Genomic DNA, 22,037 nt, shown 5'->3' with positions numbered 1-22,037 from the left:
GGGTGGATCGGAGGGTCTATAGAGTAGTCGTGACTTGTCATCCGCCCGCTCTGCTCATTGTGGCCCGCGACTGATTACCAAGCTGCTTAAGTGGCCCTCGCTCTTAAAAAGGTTGAGCACCCTTGCCATAGGGGTTTTTACGAAAGGCAAATCCACTTTGCACTGAAAGCGCACTTGGAAGTGCAGTCACTCTAAATCTAAGGGGTAGATCTGAAATCAGTGGAAGCTCTACTGATGCTGTTTTTTATTTTCCTTGCATGTCCCCCTCAGATCTACAGCTACTTCCAAGTGCACTTTCATGTGGCAGAAGGGTGCTCTGGTCAGATGAGATCAAAATTGAACTTTGTGAACTAAAAGCAAAATGCTATGTGTGGCGGAAAGCTAGCACTACACATCACCCTGAACACACCATCCCCACCGTGAAACATGGCGGTGGCAGCGTCATGTTGTGGGGATGCTTTACTTCAGCAGGGACAAAGAAGCTGGTCAGAGTTGATGGGAACATGGATGGAGCCAAATACAGGGAAATCTTAGAAGAGAACCTGTAATGCCCCATACAGACGATAAGAAATTCCGCCAGCAAAAGTCCGATGAGAGCTTTTGTTCAGAAAATGCGATCGTGTGTATGCTCCATCGGACTTTTGCTGACGGAATTTCAGCCAGCAAAGGATTGAGAGCAGGTTCTCAATTTTTCGGTCGGAATGGAATGGTTTAGATCAAAGCATATTCATGTGTTAGAATGGCCCAGTCAAAGTCCAGACCTAAATCCAATTGAGAATCTGTTTCAAGACTTGAAAATTGCTGTTCATTGTTGCTCTCCATCTAATCTGACAGAGCCTGAGCTTCTTTGCAAAGAAGAATGGGCACAAATTTAATTTTCTAGATATGCAAAGCTGGTAGAGACATCCCCAAATAGACTTGCAGTTATAACTTCAGCAAAGTATTGACTCAGGGGGGCTGAATATAAATGCACACCACACTTTTCACATATTTTTTGTAAAAACATTTGAAAACCGTTTATCATTTTTCTTCCACTTCACAATTATGTGCCACTTTGTGTTGGTCTATCACATAAAATCCCAATAAAATGCATTTATGTTTTTGGTTGCAACCGGACAAAATGTGGAAAATGTCAAGGGGTATGAATACTTTTTCAAGGCACTGTACTTCTGGATGAGCCTTATAACGATAGAGGAAAGAAAGAAGCGGAGATTTTCAGGCTTTTCAGGGCTTGTTTTAAATCAAATTTACTGCTTGTTATAAACATGTAAATATGTCATAGCATGGGCAAAGGCTCATTTTAACGTTGACACTAAATATTAATGGCTGATGTTTTCGGGATTTGTTCCTCTAAGAAATCTGTGGGGAAGATTATTTTTGATATGTCATGGTACAAAAGTGTTTTCCACTTTTAATAAATGTTTGCGTTTGAATTTGAAATGTAGGTATACAGTGCATCCGGAAAGTATTCACAGCGCTTCCCTTTTTCCAAATTTTTTTATGTTACGGCCTTATTCCAAAATGGATTAAATTAATTTTTTTCCTCAATATTCTACAAATATGACAATTTAAAAGAAGTTTGTTTGAAATCTTTGCAAATTTATTAAAAATAAATAACAAAAAAAATCACATGTACATAAGTGTTCACAGCTTTTGCCGTGATAATCATTGAGCTTGGGTGCATTCTGTTTCCACTGATCATCCTTGAGATGTTTCTAGAACCTTCTTTAGAGTACACCTATGGTAAATTCAATTGATTGGACATGATCTGTGAAAGGCACACTCCTGTCTATACAGTGGTGTGAAAAAGTGTTTGCCCCCTTCCTCATTTCCTGTTCCTTTGCATGCTTGTCACACTTAAGTGTTTCGGAACATCAAACCAATTTAAACAATAGTCAAGGACAACACAAGTAAACAAAAAATGCAATTTGTAAATGAAGGTGTTTATTATTAAAGGTGAAAAAAAATCCAAACCATCATGGCCCTGTGTGAAAAAGTGATTGCCCCCCTTGTTAAAACATACTATAACTCTGGTTCAGGGGCGGATCCAGAGTCTAGTCTCGGGAGGGGCACTGCCAGAAAATAACGTGTACCTGTACGCGATTTGTGCAATAGCCAGCAAAGGCACATGCGCTGATTGGCCAGAGGGGGAGCCAATCAGCGGGAAGTGATGTCCTCCAGCCACCTGCAATCGCTCCCCACAGAGATGGAACAGCGGTCTGCTAATGTAAACAAGGCAGATCGCCGCTCTGTCAGAGATGAACAGAGTGATCTTGTGTTCCTGCTAACCAGGAACACGAATCACTCTGTTCAACTAGTGAGTCCATCCCCACACAGTTAGCGAGCACCGTTAGGGACACCGTTAACTCTTTGATCACCCCTGATGTTAACACTTCCCAGCCAGTGTCATTAGTACAAGTGACAGTGCATATTTTTAGCACTGATCACTGTATTCGTGTCACTGATCCCCAAAAAGTGTATGATCTGTCCGCCACAATGTTGTAGTCCTGCTAAAAAAAAATCACTGATTACTAGGAAAAAAGAAATAAAAATGGCATAAATCTATCCCCTATTTTGTAGATGCGCTAACTTTTGTTTAAAACAATCAATATACATTTATTGGGATTTTTTACCAAAAATATGAAGCAGAATACATATTGGCCTAAATTGAGGAAGACTTTTTTTTATAGCAAAAAGTTAAAAATATTGCTTTCTTTTTCAAAATTGTCGCTATGTTTATATTGCAAAATATAAAATTTTACCAAAAGAAAGTGCTGTTAGTAGAAAAAAATGGACATCAATTTTACTTGGTTACAGCATTGCACGACCGCGCAATTGTCAGTCAGTTACAGTAACGCAAAGCAGTATCGCAAAAAATGGCTTGTTCATGGGGGGGTACAACTTTCCGGAGCTGAAGGGGTTTAAATTGAACAAGACTAAAAGGGCAGCATTTGTTTTCCATAAATAATGACAGTATGCAACACAAGATTTTGCAATTTTACACATTCACATTCATTCATTCTTTTACTCACTTTTATATAATAATTTTGGTGCTCTGGTGGGGGGGATTGGCTCCCATGCAGAAGCAATGCAGATGAGTGGGATCCGTTAATTGCACTGTCTGCAGGGGCAGTCAGCAGCATCAGATGACAGTGACATACAGTCACTGCTTCTTCCTGTGTTCCCGCCGTGCTGTGGAGAAGATGGAGGGAGGAGATGGATGGAGCCAACACTCCCACTCAGGGGCGGAGAACGAAGAAGGCTGCGCTATGAATGCTGGGGTTCTCCTCCTCCTCAGCAGTGGCTCCAGCCTCCGACGTGACTGACGTCACTGGTTCCTACACGCCAGGCGGCACAGGCGTTAGCAACCAGTGCAAGGAACACTAGCCAGCGGCGCAGCTCCACACACCTCCTCCCTCCATCTTATCTTCTTGTGACCACAGAGTCTCTCTCTCAGCGCCGCCGATCGGCTGATTATACTGATGTGAGAGAGAGAGAGACTCGGTGGGGACTGCAATCAATGATATTTTCGGAGGGGGCAATTGTCCCGTTGCCCCCCCCTGGATCCGCCCCTGCTGTGGTTGTCCACACCTGAGTTCAATTTCTCTAGCCACACCCAGGCCTGATTATTGCCACACCTGTTCACAATCAAGGCATCACTTAAATAGGAGCTGCTTGACACAGTAAGGTCCACCAGAAGATCCTTAAAAGCTACACATCATGCCGAGAGCCAAAGAAATTCAGGAACAATTGAGAAAGAAAGTAATTGAGATCTATCAGTCTGGAAAGGGTTATAAAGCCATTTCCAAAGTTTTGGGAATCCAGCAAACCACAGTGAGAGCCATTATCCACAAATGGCGAAGACATGGAACAGTGGGGAACCTTCCCAGGAGTGGCCGGCCGCCCAAAATTACCCCAAGAGCGCAGCGACGACTCATCCAAGAGGTCACAAAAGACCCCACAACAACGTCCAAGGAACTGCAGGCCTCACTTGCCTCAGTTAAGGTCAGCGTTCATGCCTCCACCATCAGGAAAAGACTGGGCAAAAATGGCCTACATGGCAGAGTTCCAAGGAGAAAACCACTGCTGAGCAAAAAGAACATCAAAGCTCGTCTCAATTTCTCCACAACAAATCTTGATGATCCCCAAGACTTTTGGGACAACATTCTGTGGACCGATGAGACAAAAGTGGAACTCTTTGGAAGGTGTGTGTCCAAGTATATCTGGCGTAGAAGGAACACTGCATTTCATAAAAAGAACATTATACCAACAGTAAAATATGGTGGTGGTAGTGTGATGGTCTGGGGCTGTTTTGCTGCTTCAGGACCTGGAAGACTTGCCGTGATAAAAGGAACTATGAATTCTGCTGTCTACCAAGAGATCCTGAAGGAGAATGTCCGACCATCTGTTCGTGTACTCAAGCTGAAACGAACTTGGGTTCTGCAGCAGCACAATGATCCTAAACACACCAGCAAGTCTACCACCGAATGGCTGAAGAAAAACAAAATGAAGACTTTGGAGTGGCCTAGCCAAAGTCCTGACCTGAATCCTATTGAGATGTTGTGGTATGACCTTAAAAAGGCCGTTCATGCTCGAAAACCCTCTAATGTAACTGAATTAGGACAATTCTGCAAAGATGAGTGGGCCAAAATTCCTCCAGGACGCTGTAAAAGCCTCATTGCACGTTAACGCAAACGCTTGGTTGCAGTTGTTGCTGCTAAGGGTGGCCCAACCAGTTATTAGGTTTAGGGGGCAATCACTTTTTCACACAGGGCCATGATGGTTTGGATTTTTTTTCACCTTTAATAATAAACACCTTCATTTACAAATTGCATTTTGTGTTTACTTGTGTTGTCCTTGACTATTGTTTAAATTGGTTTGATGTTCCGAAACACTTAAAGTGGGGTACCCCCTAAAAAAAAAAAATTAAAAGTCAGCAGCTACAAATACTGCAGCTGCTGGCTTTTAATAATCGGATACTTACCTGCCCCAGGGTCCAGCGATGCGGGGGAACGAAGCCTCCCCCTCGCTCCCCGCTCCGCTCGCGGCGCCGTCATGCATACTGTGGGCACCCGGCTGTGGCTTCACAGCCGGGCACCCACTGCGCATGCGCGAGCGGCGCAGGGCGCCGTGATACGCCGTACAGTCACCTGGGACACATGACAGGTCCCAGGTGAATGTGCGGCGCAAGGGGAAGTGATATCACCAGCCCGGGCAATGAAGAAGGCAGACTACGAGGGACCCCCTAGCAACCGGTATTTAGAGGTGAGTAAAAATTTTTTTTTTTGCCAATTATTTTTTTTTTATTTTTTTTACGAATTTTAAGTAGTTTTATTTTTTTGGTGGCAACACCACTTTAAGTGTGACAAACATGCAAAGGAACAGGAAATGTGGAAGGGGGCAAACACTTTTTCACACCACTGTATAAGGCCCCACAGTTAACATTGCATATCAGAGCACAAACCAAGCCATGAAGTCCAAGGAATTGTGTATAGACCTCCAAGACAGGATTGTATTGAGGTACAGATCTGGGGATGGGTACAGAAACATTTCTGCAGCATTGAAGGTCCCAATGAGCAAAGTGGCCTCCATAATACGTAAATGGAAGAAGTTTGGAACCACCAGAATGCTTCCTAGGGCAGGCTGCTCAGCCAAACAGCAATCGGGGGAGAAGGGAGTCAGGGAGGTGATCAAGAACCCGATGGTCACTCTAACAGAGATCCAGCATTTCTCTGTGGAGAGAGGATAAGGAGAGAGGATAACCTTCCATAAGGACAACCATCTCTGCAGCATTCCACCAACCACATAAAAACCCAATAAAAGACATTTACGTTTTTGGTTGTAACATAATAAAATTTTGAAAATTTCAAGGGGTATGAATACTTTTTCAAGGCACTGTATTTTAACCACTTAACCACTTACAGACCGGACCATTTTGCTGGTCAAAGACCAGACCACTTTTTGCGATTCGGCACTGTGTCGCCTTAACTGACAATTGCGCGGTTGTGCAATGTGGCTCCCAAACAAAATTGACGTCCTTTTTTTCCCACAAATAGAGCTTTCTTTTGGTGGTCACCCCTGCGGTTTTTATTTTTTGCGCTATAAACAAAAATAGAGCGACAATTTTGAAAAAAACGCATTCATTTTTACTTTTTGTCATAATGAATATCCCCAAAAAATATATAAAAAAAACATTTTTTTCCCTCAGTTTGGGCTGATACGTATTCTTCTACATATTTTTGGTAAAAAAAAATCGCAGTAAGCGATTATTGATTGGTTTGCGCAAAGGTTATTGCGTTTACAAAATAGGGATAATTTTATGGCATTTTTATTAATAACTTTTTATTATTCTTTTTTTTTTTTACTAGTAATGGCGGCGATCAGCGATTTTTATTGTGACTACGACATTGCGGCGGACACATCAGACATTTTTGACACATTTTTGGGACCATTGTCATTTATACAGTAATCACTGCTATATAAATGCAGTGATTCCTGTGTAAATGACACTGGCAGTGAAGGGGTTAACCAGTGGGTGGCAGTGTAGGGGTAAAGTGTTCCTAGGGGTGTGTTACTAACTGTGTGGGGGCTGGGCTTTCATTTAGTGAACACGGATCTCTGCTCCAATCACATGGAGCAGAGATCAGGGTCACTAGTTGCTAGGCAGAATGGGGAAATGCTGTTTACACGGCATTTCCTCCATTCAGCCGCCCCGTGAGACGAACGCGGGTATGCCTGCGGCGATCGAGTCCGCGGGACCCGCGACCGGACTCACGGGGTCCCGACTGGCACACGAGCACGCCAGCGATGGCAGGGCGATGGCAGGGCGGCATTGAAGATTGGACATACCTGTATGCCAATATGCCTGCCCGTGCCATTCTGCCAACGTACATCGGCGTGCACCAGTCGGGAACTGGTTAAGGACCGCCTCACGCCGATGTACGTCGGCAGAATGGCACGGCTGGGCACAAGCACGTACCTGTACATTGCTTTTTAAGTGCCCAGCCGTGGGTAGGGAGCACGGTCCTGTGCTTCGTGACTGTGGCAGCGGGACCAGCGGACCCGATCGCCGCTGGTGTCCCGCGATCGGGTCACAGAGCTGAAGAACGAGGAGAGGTCTGTGTAAACAAACCTCTCCCCGTGCTTCCCTGTGTGGCTGTCACCGATCGTCTCTTCCCTTTTATAGGGAAGGACGATCAGTGACGTCACATGCCAGGCCACGCTCCCTACAATAAAAGAAACACATAACGTCATACATAACACCTACACTGCCCCCCTAGTGGTTAACTCCTTCACTGCCAGTGTAATTTTCACAGGAATCACTGCATTTAAATAGCACTGATTGCTGTATAAATGACAATGGTTCCAAAAATGTGTCAAAAATGTCCGATGTGTCCACCATAATGTCGCATTCACAATAAAAATCGCTGATCGCCGCCATTACTAGTAAAAAAAAATATTAATAAAAATGCTATAAAACTATCCCCTATTTTGTAAACACTATAACTTTTGCGCAAACCAATCAATAATCGCTAACTGCGAGCTGAAGAATGGGGAGAGGTAAGTGTAAACAAACCTCGCTCTGTGCTTCCTAGTTGCCTGTCACTGATCGTCCATTCCCTGTCATAGGGAACGACGATCAGTGATGTCACACGCCAAGCTACGCCCCCCTACAGTAAGAAACACATATTAGGTCACACTTAACCCCTTTACTGCCCCCTAGTGTTAACCCCTTCACTGCCAGTGAAATTTTTACAGTAATCAATGCATTTTTAATCGCACTGATCGCTGTATTAATGCCAATGGTCCCACCCAAAAATGTGTCACAATTGTCAGACGTGTCCGCCATAATGTCGCAGTCACGATAAAAATCGCTGATCACTTATTAATAAAAATGTCATAAAACTATACCCTATTTTGTAGACGCTATAACTTTTGCGCAAACCAATCAATAAACGCTTATTGCAATTTTTTTTACCAAAAATATGTAGAAGAATATGTATCGGCCCAAACTGAGGAAAAAAAAAATTTTATATATTTTTTGTGGACATTTATTATAGCAAAAAGTAAAAAATATTGCATTTTTTTTCAAAATTGTCGCTCTATTTTTGTTTATAGCGCAAAAACTAAAAACCACAGAGGTGATCAAATACCACCAAAAGAAAGCTCTATTTGTGGGAAAAAAAGGACACCAATTTTGTTTGGGAGCCACGTCGCACGACCACGCAATGGTCAGTTAAAATGATGCAGTGCCGAAATCGCAAAAAGAGCTCTGGTCTTTGGCCAGTAAAATGGTCCGAGGCTTAAGTGGTTAAACTCCCTTCCGCAAAAAAGTTTTATCCCTACTGTGGGGTCACCATTACGGTATTTATAAATTGAAATCATTTCCCTCTCAAGCGTCTCTTCTCCAGAGAGAATAAGTTTGGCTTGGTCCTTTGGCTGCAAATTGGTCCAGGGCTTAAGTGGTTAAAGCATATCCATACTTGTTTATTTTCATCTTATATGCACATTTTTTTTATTTTCATATTTATTTTTCAGTATTGTGAATAAAAATAGCAGAAAACATGGAACTATTTATTCACATAAATGTTACATGTAACATGTATAAAACAGAGAGGCTTTAATTTACCTTGCACTGTGTCCCAGACCACAATCTTGTGTTTGTCTCCAGTTTTTGGGAAATAAACCCGGTCACCTCCATTGGACAGAGCGACACAGCCACTGCGATCCTGAAAAGGAGGCAATGTCTTGTGCTTCTGATCATAATCTAGGTTCCAAAGTTTGAGGTAGTAAGCAGTGTTAGATGAAGATAATAAAGTGCTTCCTTTTAAAGCCAGTCCGGTGACTGATACTCCCATACCAAAAAATGTGTCTAGAAGTGTTCCCCTCTTAGACAAACTCCAGACCTACAAAATATAGTAAATGTGATTGTGAAATTTTACAGTATGTCAAAGAAGCATCTAATTTGTATTTAATAATCTGAAATGTGCAATCTATTACACAGTAGCTTTTGTACTGGACAATATCATAGGTTTAAATACTTCTTACTAACCCGAATAGTTTCGTCTTGGGATCCAGTTACAATGATCTTCTTGTGACTATGTATTACAGCAGTTTTTACCATGTCATCATGTTCTAGACAGGATTCTAGAAATGTCCTAAGGTTGTTAGAGTCGGCCCGAAATACTTGCACTTGTTTCCCAAATCCTGAATAGAAATAAAGAGATTTTATTTGGAAACCTTGAAAATCAGAACTGTAAAAATGTTTCTGTTTTATAAGAGGATGGGTGTATGCTGGGGAAGCATGTCTGTACTGAGGGTCTTGTAATGAAGGAGTACCGAGGGGTCTGTGCTTGAGGGGGTCAGTCAGAGTGGTCCCTGCTGGGACGAACAGTCTGTGCTTGGGGGGAATCTGAAGGGTTTGTACTGGGAGGGCATCTGTTCTGAACGGTCTGCACTGGGGGTGGTCTGTCTGTACAGTGTGCCCTTCCAAGCTACTGCTCTGTGTGTCCATTCAGACACAGAGCTACGGCTCTGCCCGCTCCCTCTTTATCCTTATTGGTCCACTGCTATCTCAGCTAATGAGGAAGGAGAGTCCCCGGAGAGCCGAGGCACTTGTGCACATCACTGGATCGTGATGGAGTTCAGGTGAGAGGGGACTGGGGGAGGAGGGGGGGGGGGGGCTGCTGCACACAGATTTTTCACCTTTATGCATAGAATGCATGAAGTAAAAAAAAATCTTCAGCCCTTAGAATCACTTTAAAGGTGTAGGCTGGGAGGAGAAAAATTAGGGATGTTAAGGCAGATCTGTGCTGTGTGGAATATGGGCTTGGAGTAGGGGAAGGCGATTGGTACTGGGAAGAGGGGGTTATTTTAGGTTGTAGTCTGTAAAGTGACCTGTGTATTACACACTCCAGGGTAGTTTATCAAATCTGGAGTAGCCATAATCTGAAGCAGTTGTGCATGTTAACCAATAAAGATTTAGGTTTCATTTTCAAAGCTTAAAGTGGTTGTATACTCAAATTTTTAACTTTTACCTACAGGAAAGCCTATAATAAGGCTTACCTGTAGGTAAAAAAAATATCTCCTAAACCGTACAGGTATGCCCTCGGTATGCGCCGCTGACTGCAGCGGCGCATGCGCACAAGGGGATTCTCGGTTTGAAAATCTGGCAGTGGCCGGCCGGCATGCGCGGGAGTGACGATATCGCGGCTCCGGCCACTCACAGCGCCGGAGCCGCGATACCCGAAAGAAACGCCGAGGGAGCATGTCAGCTCCTTCGGCGTGGATCGGGCCAGATTTCGGGGCCTCGTTCTAAGGTAAGTATTTCATAATGAGCTAGTATGCGGTGCATACTAGCTCATTATGCCTTTTGCTTTGCAGGTTTAAAAAAAAAATAAAATAAAATTGCGGGTTTACTACCGCTTTAATTGAACAATATGAAGGTAGAAGCCCATTTGTTGCTATGCATGGCTGCTCCAGATTCTGGCTGCTCCAATTTTTATAAACTCCTCTCACTGTGTTTTACATTTCATACTCCTGACCACTGCATTCCATATACATTACTCCTGAAGTTCTTAAAGTAGGCTGTGTGTAGAAAAGCTAATATAATGAGACCATTTTATTAGTGTTCTGGTGTTTGTTACACTCTAGCCTGTGACAAAGTAATTAAAGCTCATTTAATGGATAAAGGACTGTGGCATATGTACGCTGAATATAGGGGAAGTATCTCAGGTTTTAATTAACAAAGCTCCTTTAAGCAGCTTCCACTGTTAGTGCAGTTTTACCACACCCACAATTTGGGCATTTTTTTGGGGGGGGGGGATAAAAAAAATAATAATAATGGTGCCAGATATGCTAGGTATGCCACTGATTACCATTTTTTTTATCAATTTTTGAGAAACAGTACTTCTTATGGGGCTCTTATCCATCAAAACCTCGTTCTGATTGGATATTTTTTGAAAAGTTTATTTTCATTGCATTCTCTTTCAAAGTCAAATTTCCTTTGCAACGTAAACAGCCTATTTGCCTTTAATAAATCAGCCTCAATCCTTCTTCTGATAAATTCTGATGCTAAATCAGACAAAATATGATAAAATATGTTTGAAAAAGAAGAAAACCCCTAGGAGTGGGACTTTAAGGGCACTACCAAAGAAATCAATGATATAAATAAAACATAATTTATTGAAAAAGTATGTCATCAACAAAAATACTGAACATGGTCATGAATGCTAGAAGAGGATAATATACAGCAACTGTAGATACAATATCCTGTACCCGACACGTTTCAGAGGTAATTGTTGTCTCTTTCATCAGGGGTTAACAGGATGTCTATAATCTATGAGATTCAAATACAAACAGTCAACAGTAAGTTTAAACATTTCTCTAGCCACATACAAATCTACACAAAGCGGGCAGAGTCGCTGGAGACTTCATGTGACAGTGTTTTTAATGTGAACATGGATTTTTCATGCATATACAGCTGGACCAGATGTGAGTTGTTGAACATATATGTTTCTCTCATATTTGTATGTGACTAGAGAAATGTTTAAACTTGCTCTTGACTGTTTGTATTGGAATTTCATAGATTATATACATCCTGTTAACCCCTGGTGAAAGAGACACAATCAGCTCTGAAACGTGTCGGGTACAGGATATTGTATATACAGCTGTTGTATATTATCCTCTTCTAGTATTCATGATCGTGTTCAGTATTTTTGTCTATGACATACTTTTCCAATACATTTTTAATTTTTTATCATTGATTTCTTTTGTAGTGCCCTTAAAGTATCACTCCTAGGGGTTTTCTTCTTTTTCTTGTCTCTATGGGATGTTGCACACTGGGAATTTTCTATCATCAGAACCCCTTTCAAACATGCATTGAAGAGCACTCCAAAATGATCATGTTTATGCTCCATGTATGATGCTATTACCTCATCCTACATTCTTCATCCCAGGTGTCCAACCTGTGGCCTTTGGGGCCCCTGCAAACAGCAGCCTTGTGATTTCCTTACTTAGATGCTTTTTTGGGCCAGTAAAGGAAAAATATTTCTAATACTGCTTTTTAATACGTACTGTAATTGCTTTTGTTAATTTCTTTCACACTATGTAACTTTTTTTATTTATTACAGGTACTTATATAGTGCACACAGCACTATACATGTTAAACAGGAGGTAATTAACCTACCAGCATGTTTTTGGAGTGTGAGAAGAAACTGGAGTACCAAGAGGAAACCCATACAGGCACAGGGAGATCATGCAAACTCCAGGCTGGTAGTGCTATGGTAAGGATTCAAACTGATGACCCTAGTGCTGCTAGTTGAAAGTGCTAACCACTTAGCCACTGTGCTGCCCACTTTTCGCTTTTTATATATTTTTCTTGCTTAGAAAAATATTCAGTAATGGTGTTTGTATGAAAAATCTTTAGGCCTCACGCACATAGGGCATTCAAATTTTTCCTCTGAGCGCCTTTTACTCTTGGCAGGAAAAAGAAGCTTAAAAGACGCACATAAAGCTGCATATTACACATGAATTTAGACCTGTCAAGCTTTTGAGCTTTTCTGGATTCCATTGGTCAGTATATTAATATTAGTATATTTGTTACATTAGACCCCTTTCACACTGGGGCGTTTTTCAGGCGTTTTTCAAGCGCTTTAGCGTTAAAAAAAGCGCCTGCAAAGCGCTTGAAAGAAGCCTCATCTGCAGTCCCAATGTGAAATGTCAGCGCCCGAAAAACGCTCGTAAAGCGCCGCTTAAACTAGCAGCGCTTTACCAGCGTTTTTCGAGCGTTAATGGGGCGCTTTTAACCCCTGCTAGTGGCCAAATAAAGGGTTAAAAGTGCCCACAAAATGCTTCTGCCAGTAGCGTTTTTCGGGCGTTTTACAAGCGCTTCCCATTGATTTCAATGGGAAGGGCCGTTTTAGGAGCGTTGTATTCACCGCTCCAAAAGCGCTGCAAAGAAGCTGCTTGCAGGACTTTTTTTTGACGCTCCGCCAGCGCAGCGCCTCAGTGTGAAAGCACTCGGGCTTTTACATTGGGATTGCAGTTGCAGCTTCTTTCAGGCGCTTTTTTTAACGCTAAAGCGCCTGAAAAACGCCCCAGTGTGAAAGGGATCTTGGTGTGAAAGCACTCGGGCTTTTACATTGGGATTGCAGTTGCAGCTTCTTTCAGGCACTTTTTTTAACGCTAAAGCGCATGAAAAACGCCTGAAAAACGCCCCAGTGTGAAAGGGGTCTTAATGCTGAGGTTGAGTCAAAGGATGAGGTGTTGTTTGAAGTTGGATGAGATCTTGTCTACTATAGGATGCATTTTTGTTAGATGTAAGATGAGGTTTCATCAGTTTTAGGATGAGGAGACAAATATAGGATAGGTTTTTACTGTATGTAAAATTTTTAATGTTTGCTCAGATTTGGCTTGAGGTTTGTAAAATGTTGGTTGACAGTTCAAGAATGGCATGCCTCACTGGAAACTGTAAAGGTTCAGTACTTTTTAGTGCATCGCTGTAATAATAGCATTTAATAATACAATTTAAAGTATATTTTTATAGCATGTACTGTATTTATTGTCGTATAACACTCACTTTTTCACCATGAAAATGAGGTGCAAATAGTGTGTGCGTGTTATATGCCAATACTTCAATTTTAGCTGTCTCGGGGGGGACAGGGAGGGGGGCGGAGCGAGCGCCATCAGTTACATACAGTGAGAATCTCCTGTTTACTTGGCAGCCTCTGTAATAGGAAGTCCTGTCTCCTGGGCCACCATTGGGCAGCTGTTCTGTCTATCATAGGAGATTCTCACTGAATGTAATCTGTCGGCGCTCATCCTGCCCCCCTCCCTGTCCCCTCTAGGCTGCAGATGGGCAACGATCAGGTTGGATTGATGGCAATGGTGAGGCTGCTGCATTGATGGTAATGGTTAGGCTGCGGCATTGATGGTAATGGTGAGACTGCTGCATTGATGACAATGGTGAGGCTGCACTGATTTGGATTGATAAGGCTGCATTGATGGCACTTGTGAGGCTGCAGATAGGTATTGATCAGGCTGCATTGATGGCAATGGTGAGGCTGCAGATGGGCACTGACCCTTATTTTGCTTCAAAGTTCCTTATTTAAAATGTACGTTTTTCTCCTGAAACTTCCCTCTTAAAATTAATGTGCGTGTTATATGCTTGTGCGTGTTATATGCCGATAAATACAGTATATTACTTACCTGCAGCAAATAATGTCTCATCCTCAGAGACCACTGCAAAGATCAGAGCACTGGGCATTTTTTCAGCTGATAAAGCTCCTCCAGTGGAAATCTGATGTAAAAGAAGATTAAACTTTACCACACAAGTACTGTTTTTATTATGATCATTCTTTATGCAGTTTGACCCACATACAATTACCAATTACCTAATACTTTTTAAAACGTTTTACTTTCCCCAATTGTTTCTTCCAATAGGTGTTGGATTTAAAGCGGTAGTAAACCCGCTAATGTTATTTTTTTTTTACCACCTGCAAAGCAAAAGGCATACTGAGCTAGTATGCACCGCATACTAGCTCATTATGAAATACTTATCTTAGAACGAGGCCCCGACATTTGGCCCGATCCACGCCGAGGGAGCTGACATGCTCCCTCTGCGTTTCTTCCGGGTATCGCGGCTCCGGCGCTGTGAGTGGCCGGAGCCGCGATATTGTCACTCCCGCGCATTTCATCCCGCGCATTTCATCCCGGCCGGTCGGCCACTGCCGGACTTTCAGCCGAGGATCCCCTTGTGCGCATGCGCCGCTGCAGTCAGCGGCGCATACCGAGGGGAATATCTCCTAAACCGTACAGGTTTAGGAGATATTTTTTTTTACCTACAGGTAAGCCTTATTATAGGCTTTCCTGTAGGTAAAAGTAAAAAAAAAGAGTATACAACCACTTTAATTCTCTATTACACATATAAGCCATAAAGTCATAAAAGTACTGTAAAAAGCATTTGTTACACTTTAGTGTAAAACATTAAGACCCCTTTCACATTGAAGGTGCTGTACAGGCGTTTTAGCGCTAAAAATAGTGCCTGTACAGCACCCGCAAACTGCCACCTATGCCTCGCCAGTGTGAAAGCCCGAGTGCTTTCACACTGGAGCGGTGCGCTTTTTATGCATACAAAAAGTTAAAAAAATGCAATACAAAGAATAAAAAAAAAAAAAGGGTCAGAATGGATGGACTTAGGTCATTTTCTGTCATCTCTCCTCTGTGTTGCTACATACAGGTCATTGGAAGAAGTTGCAATACGTCTAAACATGATACTTAAGAAAACTAAAAACAAATGTTAATAGGCAAACTAAAATCAAGGACAAATGTTGATGAACAAAAGAACTAGTAAGCGTGCATTTGAATTTTGCAGATGTGATAACCATTCAACTTACCAATGCCAGAAGGCCATTTTGGAACCCAACCACCATCTTTCCATATTTGGGAATAGTGCAGCTACAGACTGGGTGTGCAGTCACAGCATCCATACCAGGTATCTGCCTTGAACCCCTTAGATGTCCTGTGGAGGATTCCCAGATGTGAACTGTTCCTCCTTCAGTTACTGTCATTACAGTTTGTTGTGGGGAATATACAGCAGCTTGCAATGGAAACCCAGAAACTCCTGGCAAAAAGCACAGAACAAGATCCCCAGATTCAATATTCCATCCACAGACCTGAAGAAAGACAGAAGTAATACGTTTAACACATAAAGAAACAGAAAATGTCAGTTAAACTTTAGCTGGACGTGATGCATTTGGGCTGCACAGCACTCCAGCCTCATCAGGATAATGCTCCAGGTAGTAGAGCTCAAGCGCGGCTATGTCAAAACTCTTTACATGGTTCACTGAACCCTATAAACCATTTATGTGTACATATATTGTACTGAATTCAAGTTAATGTACAGTAGGTATATAGAGAATGTACTTGATAGTTTTGACTTACATTGTCATATGTTCAGAACTGCCAATGCATAGAGCAGGTGCTATAAAATACGTAGGTTTTAACAGGGATTCCTAATATGGTTGAAACCCACCTTTTAAGTCTCTTTTGGGTATCTTATGAAGTTTTCCAAATGTGGTATGAAGTAATGCTCATTGTGTCATATGTACTGTACATGTGTATGTATAGTATGTGTTAAAATATGGTATGTATAGTATGGTTACAATGTCAAATCTCTTGTTACCTCAATAGAAGCTATAAAAAGTGCTTTATGCTGCTTTAAATTGAAGGCATCTCCACCCCAGTTTTGAAAGTGGAGTCCTTAATACGGAAAACAGACACTTGGTTCGTTTCAATAATCAATAGGCTCAGCAGTAAGTGAGAACTCAAGCAAGAGGAAACAAACAATGAAAGTTCATTCAAATTACAGCAAAGAATACTAAGTTGTATGTTGGACACTGCTATAAGTTATGCTCAGGGCAGGACTTACCATTGGGCTTGACTGGGCTCAAGCCCATGGGCCCCGCCCAATAGGGGGCCCCGCTGAGATTCATAGCCGAGTGTACTCGGCTCGGCTCCACTCACAGTCACGCCCAGTCCCACCCTATGATGGACATAACACAGGGACTGGGCGTGACTGTGAGCCGAGCCGGGTACACTTGGCCACTCTCGGCTCTGCTCGGGTCTGCGAGAGGACCCGAGAGCCCCCGAGAGCTGCCGAGATACACAGGACTCTGTATCTCGTCTGCGCCATTTTTAAACTTCAAGACTGCAATGACAAGGCAGCTAATGACACTGGGGCAAGGCTGAAAATGATAAGGCTACACTGACAAGGCTGCAATGACACTGGAGAAGGCTGCAGATGGACACTGATAAGGCTGCATTGATGGGCATTTAAATGTAAGTTTTTTTCCTTAAAATTCCCTCCTAAACTTGGGGTGCGTGTTATACGCCGATAAATACGGTAATGTATAGAAGGTAGGGACTCAAGCCCAGGGGCCCCCACCATCCTAAGTCCTGCCCTGGTTATGCTAATAAGTTCCTTATTAGCTTGTGAAATTATCATTAAGCCAGAAACAAAAACCTTCATGAATGATAGCATGGAACTATAATGGAATATGACTTTCTATTTTAAAATGCAGACCTTTAAGGTTTATTACTTTTCTTACTGCAGAGCCTTACCTGGCGCTTAATGTAAAAAAAACTTCAACAAACTGTAGGAAAGAGTTATTTGTTACATTTCAAGGAAAGAAATAATTTTGCACGCCCCACTTTTCATTTTTTTATTAGTTAAAAAAGTTTCAAAAATCCAATAGATTTCGTTCCACTTCACAATTGTGTCCCACTTGTTGGTGATTCTTCACAAAAAATAAAAATTTTATATCTTTATGTTTGAAGCCTGAAATGTGGCAAAAGGTTGAAAAGTTCAAGGGGGCTGAATACTTTCGCAAGGCACTGTATATATATATATATATATATATATATATATATATATATACCCACATAAGTGTTCCTACATAGTAAAAGGTAAATGTTAAAAATATATTAAATTAAACCCAAACTTGCATATAGACATGATTGATTGCACACATGATGTTATAAAATTGATTCAAAATTCTCCAAGGTAGTCTCATAGTAGACACATAGCTGTGACGATACAACGACGGAATGCTCTACACACTGTAATGCCCTGTACACACGGTCGGACATTCTGACGACAAAATCCGTAGGATTTTTTCTGACAGATTTTGGTCCAAACTTGTCTTGCATAAACACGGTCGCACAAATTTATCGGAAAATCCGATCGCTCAGAACGAGGTGACATAAAATACGTATGTGTCAGGGCTGGCTTAGCCCTTCCTTCTCTGGGCTGGCCACTCAGCTGTCGGCTAATTGCCAGCTCTCTTCTCTTTCCACAGTTACCAGCTGTTCCAGATGATGCTCATCTGACCTGCCTATTTTAAGCCTTCCAGCTCACTCTTTCATTTGCCTTTGCATTGGTCACATCACTAGGAACCATCTCCTGCTGTTTGCTTCAAGACTGGCTTGCTGACATCCTTCCTGGCTTCTATCCTGCTTGCAGTTGCTCTCCTTGGATCCCTGACGTCTGGACTGGCTGATTTCCCGATCTGGTTTATGAACTTTGGACTGGCTGACTACCCGATCTGGCTTCTGGACTCTGGCTATGCTTGACTACGCTTTTTCCTATTTACCTTTTTATTTTTATTAATAAACAAGTGTGACTTGATTGTACTTCTGTCTCTGTCTGTTTCATGGTTCTTGACAGTATGCAAAGGCCATGAATTCAGAAGATACAGTCAATCCACTTGTTGGTAATATTTTTTCCAGATTGGATGAGCAAGATCACCGCATATATCAGTTTGCCTTGGCATTCTCTGTGCAGGCACCCGCCTCGAGTATTACCTCTATAAGAGGTATGTCTGGTTCTGCTCCGCTTCCCCAACGATTTAGGGGCGATCCAGTTCAATGCAGAGGGTTTCTCAATCAGGTTGAGATATACTTCGAAATGCTGCCCCAGGCGTTTCCCACGGACAGAAGCAAAGTAGGTTTCGTGATATCTCTGCTTTCTGAGAGAGCTTTGGCCTGGGCTAACCCTCTATGGGAGACGCAAAACCTGTTTTCTTGGGTTACCCTCAGTTTGTGGCCTCCTTTAAAAGGGTTTTTGACGTTCCCGCACGCTACGCTTCTGCTGCCAAGTGCCTCATGTCCATCAAACAGAGTACAAGAACTGTTGCCGACTACGCCATTGAATTCCGTACTCTGGCAGCAGAGGTTGCTTGGAACAATGAGGCCCTCGTGGCTGCTTTTTCTCATGGTCTCTTGGATTCCATCAAGGATGAGATAGCAGCCCGAGATATACCCACTGAGTTGGAGAGCTTGATCTTGTTTGCCATCCTCATTGACTCCAGACTCAGAGAAAGACTTTCTCTTAAGGAGCGCTTGTGGAAGCCTCCTGTACGTTTGCCTCCGAGCTTTGTAGTCCCACCCATGCCTCCCTCACCTCCCATGCCTCCTGGTACCGAGTTGGTCATTGAAGATGAACCCATGCACCTGGGCTTCACGCGTCTCTCTGCAGATGAGAGAGCCTTTAGGAGGAGGGAGAGATTGTGCCTAGAATTTGGCCAGGCAGGTCACTTTTTGAAGTCTTGTCCTACTCGTCCAGGGAACGCCCGAACCTTGAGGTCCTGTCATGGACAGACCGTAGGTGGCGTTGTTTCGTCCCCAGTTATCCAGAAGGATAAGCCCCTGGTTTTGGTCACCCTTTCTTGGGCTCAGTCGTCCATCGAGGCTGCAGGCCTGTTCATTGATGCTGCTTTTGTTTTGCAGCACTCGATTCCGCTGCAGCTGCGTGACACTCCACTTGCCATTGAGACTCTTGACGGGAGAGACTGTGACTCATGAGACGGTTCCGTTGACCATGGCCGTAGGGGCTCTTCACCATGAGATAATCCAATTCCAAGTTATTTCCTCACCCATATTTCCGCTGGTTATTGGTTATCCTTGGTTACAGAGACACAACCCCTCTTTTCATTGGCTCCGTGCTGAGGTTCTCTCCTGGTCACCACAATGCAGTGAGACATGCTTCCTGAAGGTATCCAAGTTCCTGTGCACCACTTCACTCCCCTCCCTGCCAGAGGAGTACTGTGATTTTGGCGATGTCTTTGATAAAGGTCAAGCCGGTAGTTTGCCTCCACACCGGCCTTATGATTGTGCAATTGACCTTCAACCTGGTGCCATACCTCCTCATGGCCGGGTTTACCCTTTGTCGGTTTACCCTTTGTCGGTCTTGGAGGATAAGGCCATGGAGGAGTATGTTGCTGATGCACTTTCTCGAGGTTTCATCCTCAAGTCCTCGTCTCCTGCTGGTGCTGGTTTCTTCTTTGTGAAAAAGAAGAGCGGTGAACTGAGACCTTGTATAGATTATAGGGGTCTCAATCGAGTCACGATTAAGAATGCCTACCCGATTCCATTGATTACAGAATTATTTGACCCTCTCAAGTCACAAAACTTGACCTGAGAGGGGCATACAATCTCGTGCGCATTAAGGAGGGGGATGAGTGGAAAACTGCATTTAATACCAGAACAGGCCATTATGAATACCTGGTAATGCCTTTTGGCCTTTGTAACGCCCCGGCAGTTTTCCAGGAATTTATTAACAATGTCCTCCGAGATTTGTTGCAATTGTGTGTGGTGGTTTTTCACGATGATATCCTCATATTTTCCAAGTCCCTGGAGAGCCACCACACAGATGTCTGTCGTGTACTTCAGAAACCAAGGGAGAACAATCTCTATTGCAAACTGGAGAAGTGCGAGTTCCATCGTGAACAGGTTACATTCTTGTAATTTCCACTGCTGGTTTTTCGATGGACCCAGAGAAACTGTCGACAGTCCTCGACCCGTGGGTTTACGTCCTCTGCAGCATTTTCTGGGCTTTGCCAACTACTATCGGAAGTTTATTTGTAACTTCTCGTCTCTGGTCAAGCCTCTGACTGATATGACCGGAAAGCACGGTAACCCACAGAGTTGGTCTCCGGAGTCCATTAAGGCCTTTGAGACTCTCAAGGCCGCCTTCGTTTCTGCTCCTGTGTTGGCACATCCTGATCCTACGTTGCCTTTTATCCTAGAAGTTGATGCTTCTGTGACTGGAGTTGGCCCGTCTGTCTCAACGTCCTAACTCTGAGAGCGCTATGCAGCCGTGTGGTTACTTTTCCAAGAAATTGTCACCTGCTGAATGCAATTATGAGATTGGTGACAGAGAGCTGTTGGCAATCATTTTAGCCCTGAAAGAATGGAGACATCTCCTTGAAGGTACCACTGTGCCCGTTCTTATTCTTACTGACCATAAGAATCTTACATTCTTGTCTGAGGCTAAGCGACTCTCTCCCAGAAGGGGGCGATGGGCTTTTTGCTTGTCGAGCTTTAATTCCATTCTCTCATTCTTACCCGGTACTAAAAATGTAATGGCTGATGCCTTGTCACGACAATTTTCCTCCACTTCCAAGTCGGAGTCGGTTCCGGTTCCTATGATTACTCCTGATCGTATCTTGGCTACGATTCGCACCAGTCTTACTTCTCCTTTGGGTGACAAAATACTTGCTGCTCAGGTCCATGCTCCTCCTGATAAACCTTGTGACCGCTGCTTTGTCCCAGAGAGTCTCCGTACTGCAGTGCTCCAGACTTACCATTCTCCCAAGGCAGCTGGCATCCTGGGAAGAATCAACTCATTTGGGCCATCTCCCAACAATTCTGGTGGCCTAGTCTACGGGCTGATGTTACTGCCTTCGTAGTTGCCTGTCAAACAAGGCAGCTACGAAGGTACTATGATGGTATGAAGGTACTATAAAGAGGCCAGTCGCCAATAGCTTTCATCTCATAATTTTTTCTGAGCATGCGTGATACTTTGTGCGTCAGAATTATATACACATTGTGAATTGTGTCGGAAATTCAGAGGAAAAAAAGTCAGATGGAGCCCACCCCCAATTGAATTTCCGACAACACAGTCCAATCGCACATTTCCTGGTGGAAAGTCCGACCGTGTGTACAGGGAATAAGAGTGAGAGTCCCTGTCTCTGTGAAAACTAGGGTAAAATGGACACAGGGCTCTCAGAGAGGCAGTGTGAGAAGTTCCAGCAGAAGATTTGTGAGAAGAGAAAGCTATGCTTTAAGTTTTCTTTGGATTTTGTAAGTCTGGATTGGGGCTGTAAACTTGAAGACTTCAAAGAGCATTGGGAGGGATGAAGTCTTCAGTCTTGTGTCCGGGCTTTCCAGAAGTTCTGCAGGTTGTGTATGTGTCCAGGTGCACACACCCATTATAAGGCAGAGCTCAGAGGAGGTGGGAAAGGAGTTGATGTTGGAGCAGTTGCTGCGGCCAGGAGGGAGGTGTGCTACTATTTAAGAACCCAAGCAATACCCTTGAGATGGCACTCGATGTGGGAGAGGTTCCAGATCAGTGGACTGAGAGAGTAGGGCCAGCTGAGAGAGTCGGGGAGACCATAGCTGAGACAACTGGAAGAGAGAGTCCTGAGGACCAGAGGAGACCATGAGTCTTGGAGGGGTGTAAAGCCTGGAGTGTCAGG

At 43.3% G+C, this 22,037-nt stretch overlaps 1 protein-coding gene across 2 annotated transcripts in view; it reads right to left on the bottom strand.

The window, feature by feature from the left end:
• The window catches only part of NWD1 (NACHT and WD repeat domain containing 1), a 138,982-nt gene that overhangs the window by 11,131 nt on the left and 105,814 nt on the right, over positions 1 to 22,037 (bottom strand). For both annotated transcript variants that reach the window (XM_077475508.1, XM_077475507.1), the window contains exons 16-19: positions 15,396 to 15,674; positions 14,209 to 14,299; positions 9,053 to 9,207; positions 8,630 to 8,906 (exon numbers count right to left, since the gene is read on the bottom strand). In XM_077475508.1, the coding sequence (XP_077331634.1) occupies positions 8,630 to 8,906; positions 9,053 to 9,207; positions 14,209 to 14,299; positions 15,396 to 15,674 (802 nt within the window). The remainder of the gene's footprint in view (positions 1 to 8,629; positions 8,907 to 9,052; positions 9,208 to 14,208; positions 14,300 to 15,395; positions 15,675 to 22,037) is intronic.

Source organism: Lithobates pipiens, unplaced genomic scaffold (genome assembly GCF_037356315.1).
Source record: "Lithobates pipiens isolate NorthernLeopardFrog02 unplaced genomic scaffold, aLitPip1_a1.2 Scaffold_13, whole genome shotgun sequence".
NCBI lineage: Eukaryota > Metazoa > Chordata > Amphibia > Anura > Ranidae > Lithobates > Lithobates pipiens.
This window is presented reverse-complemented; position numbering and strand designations above follow the sequence as displayed.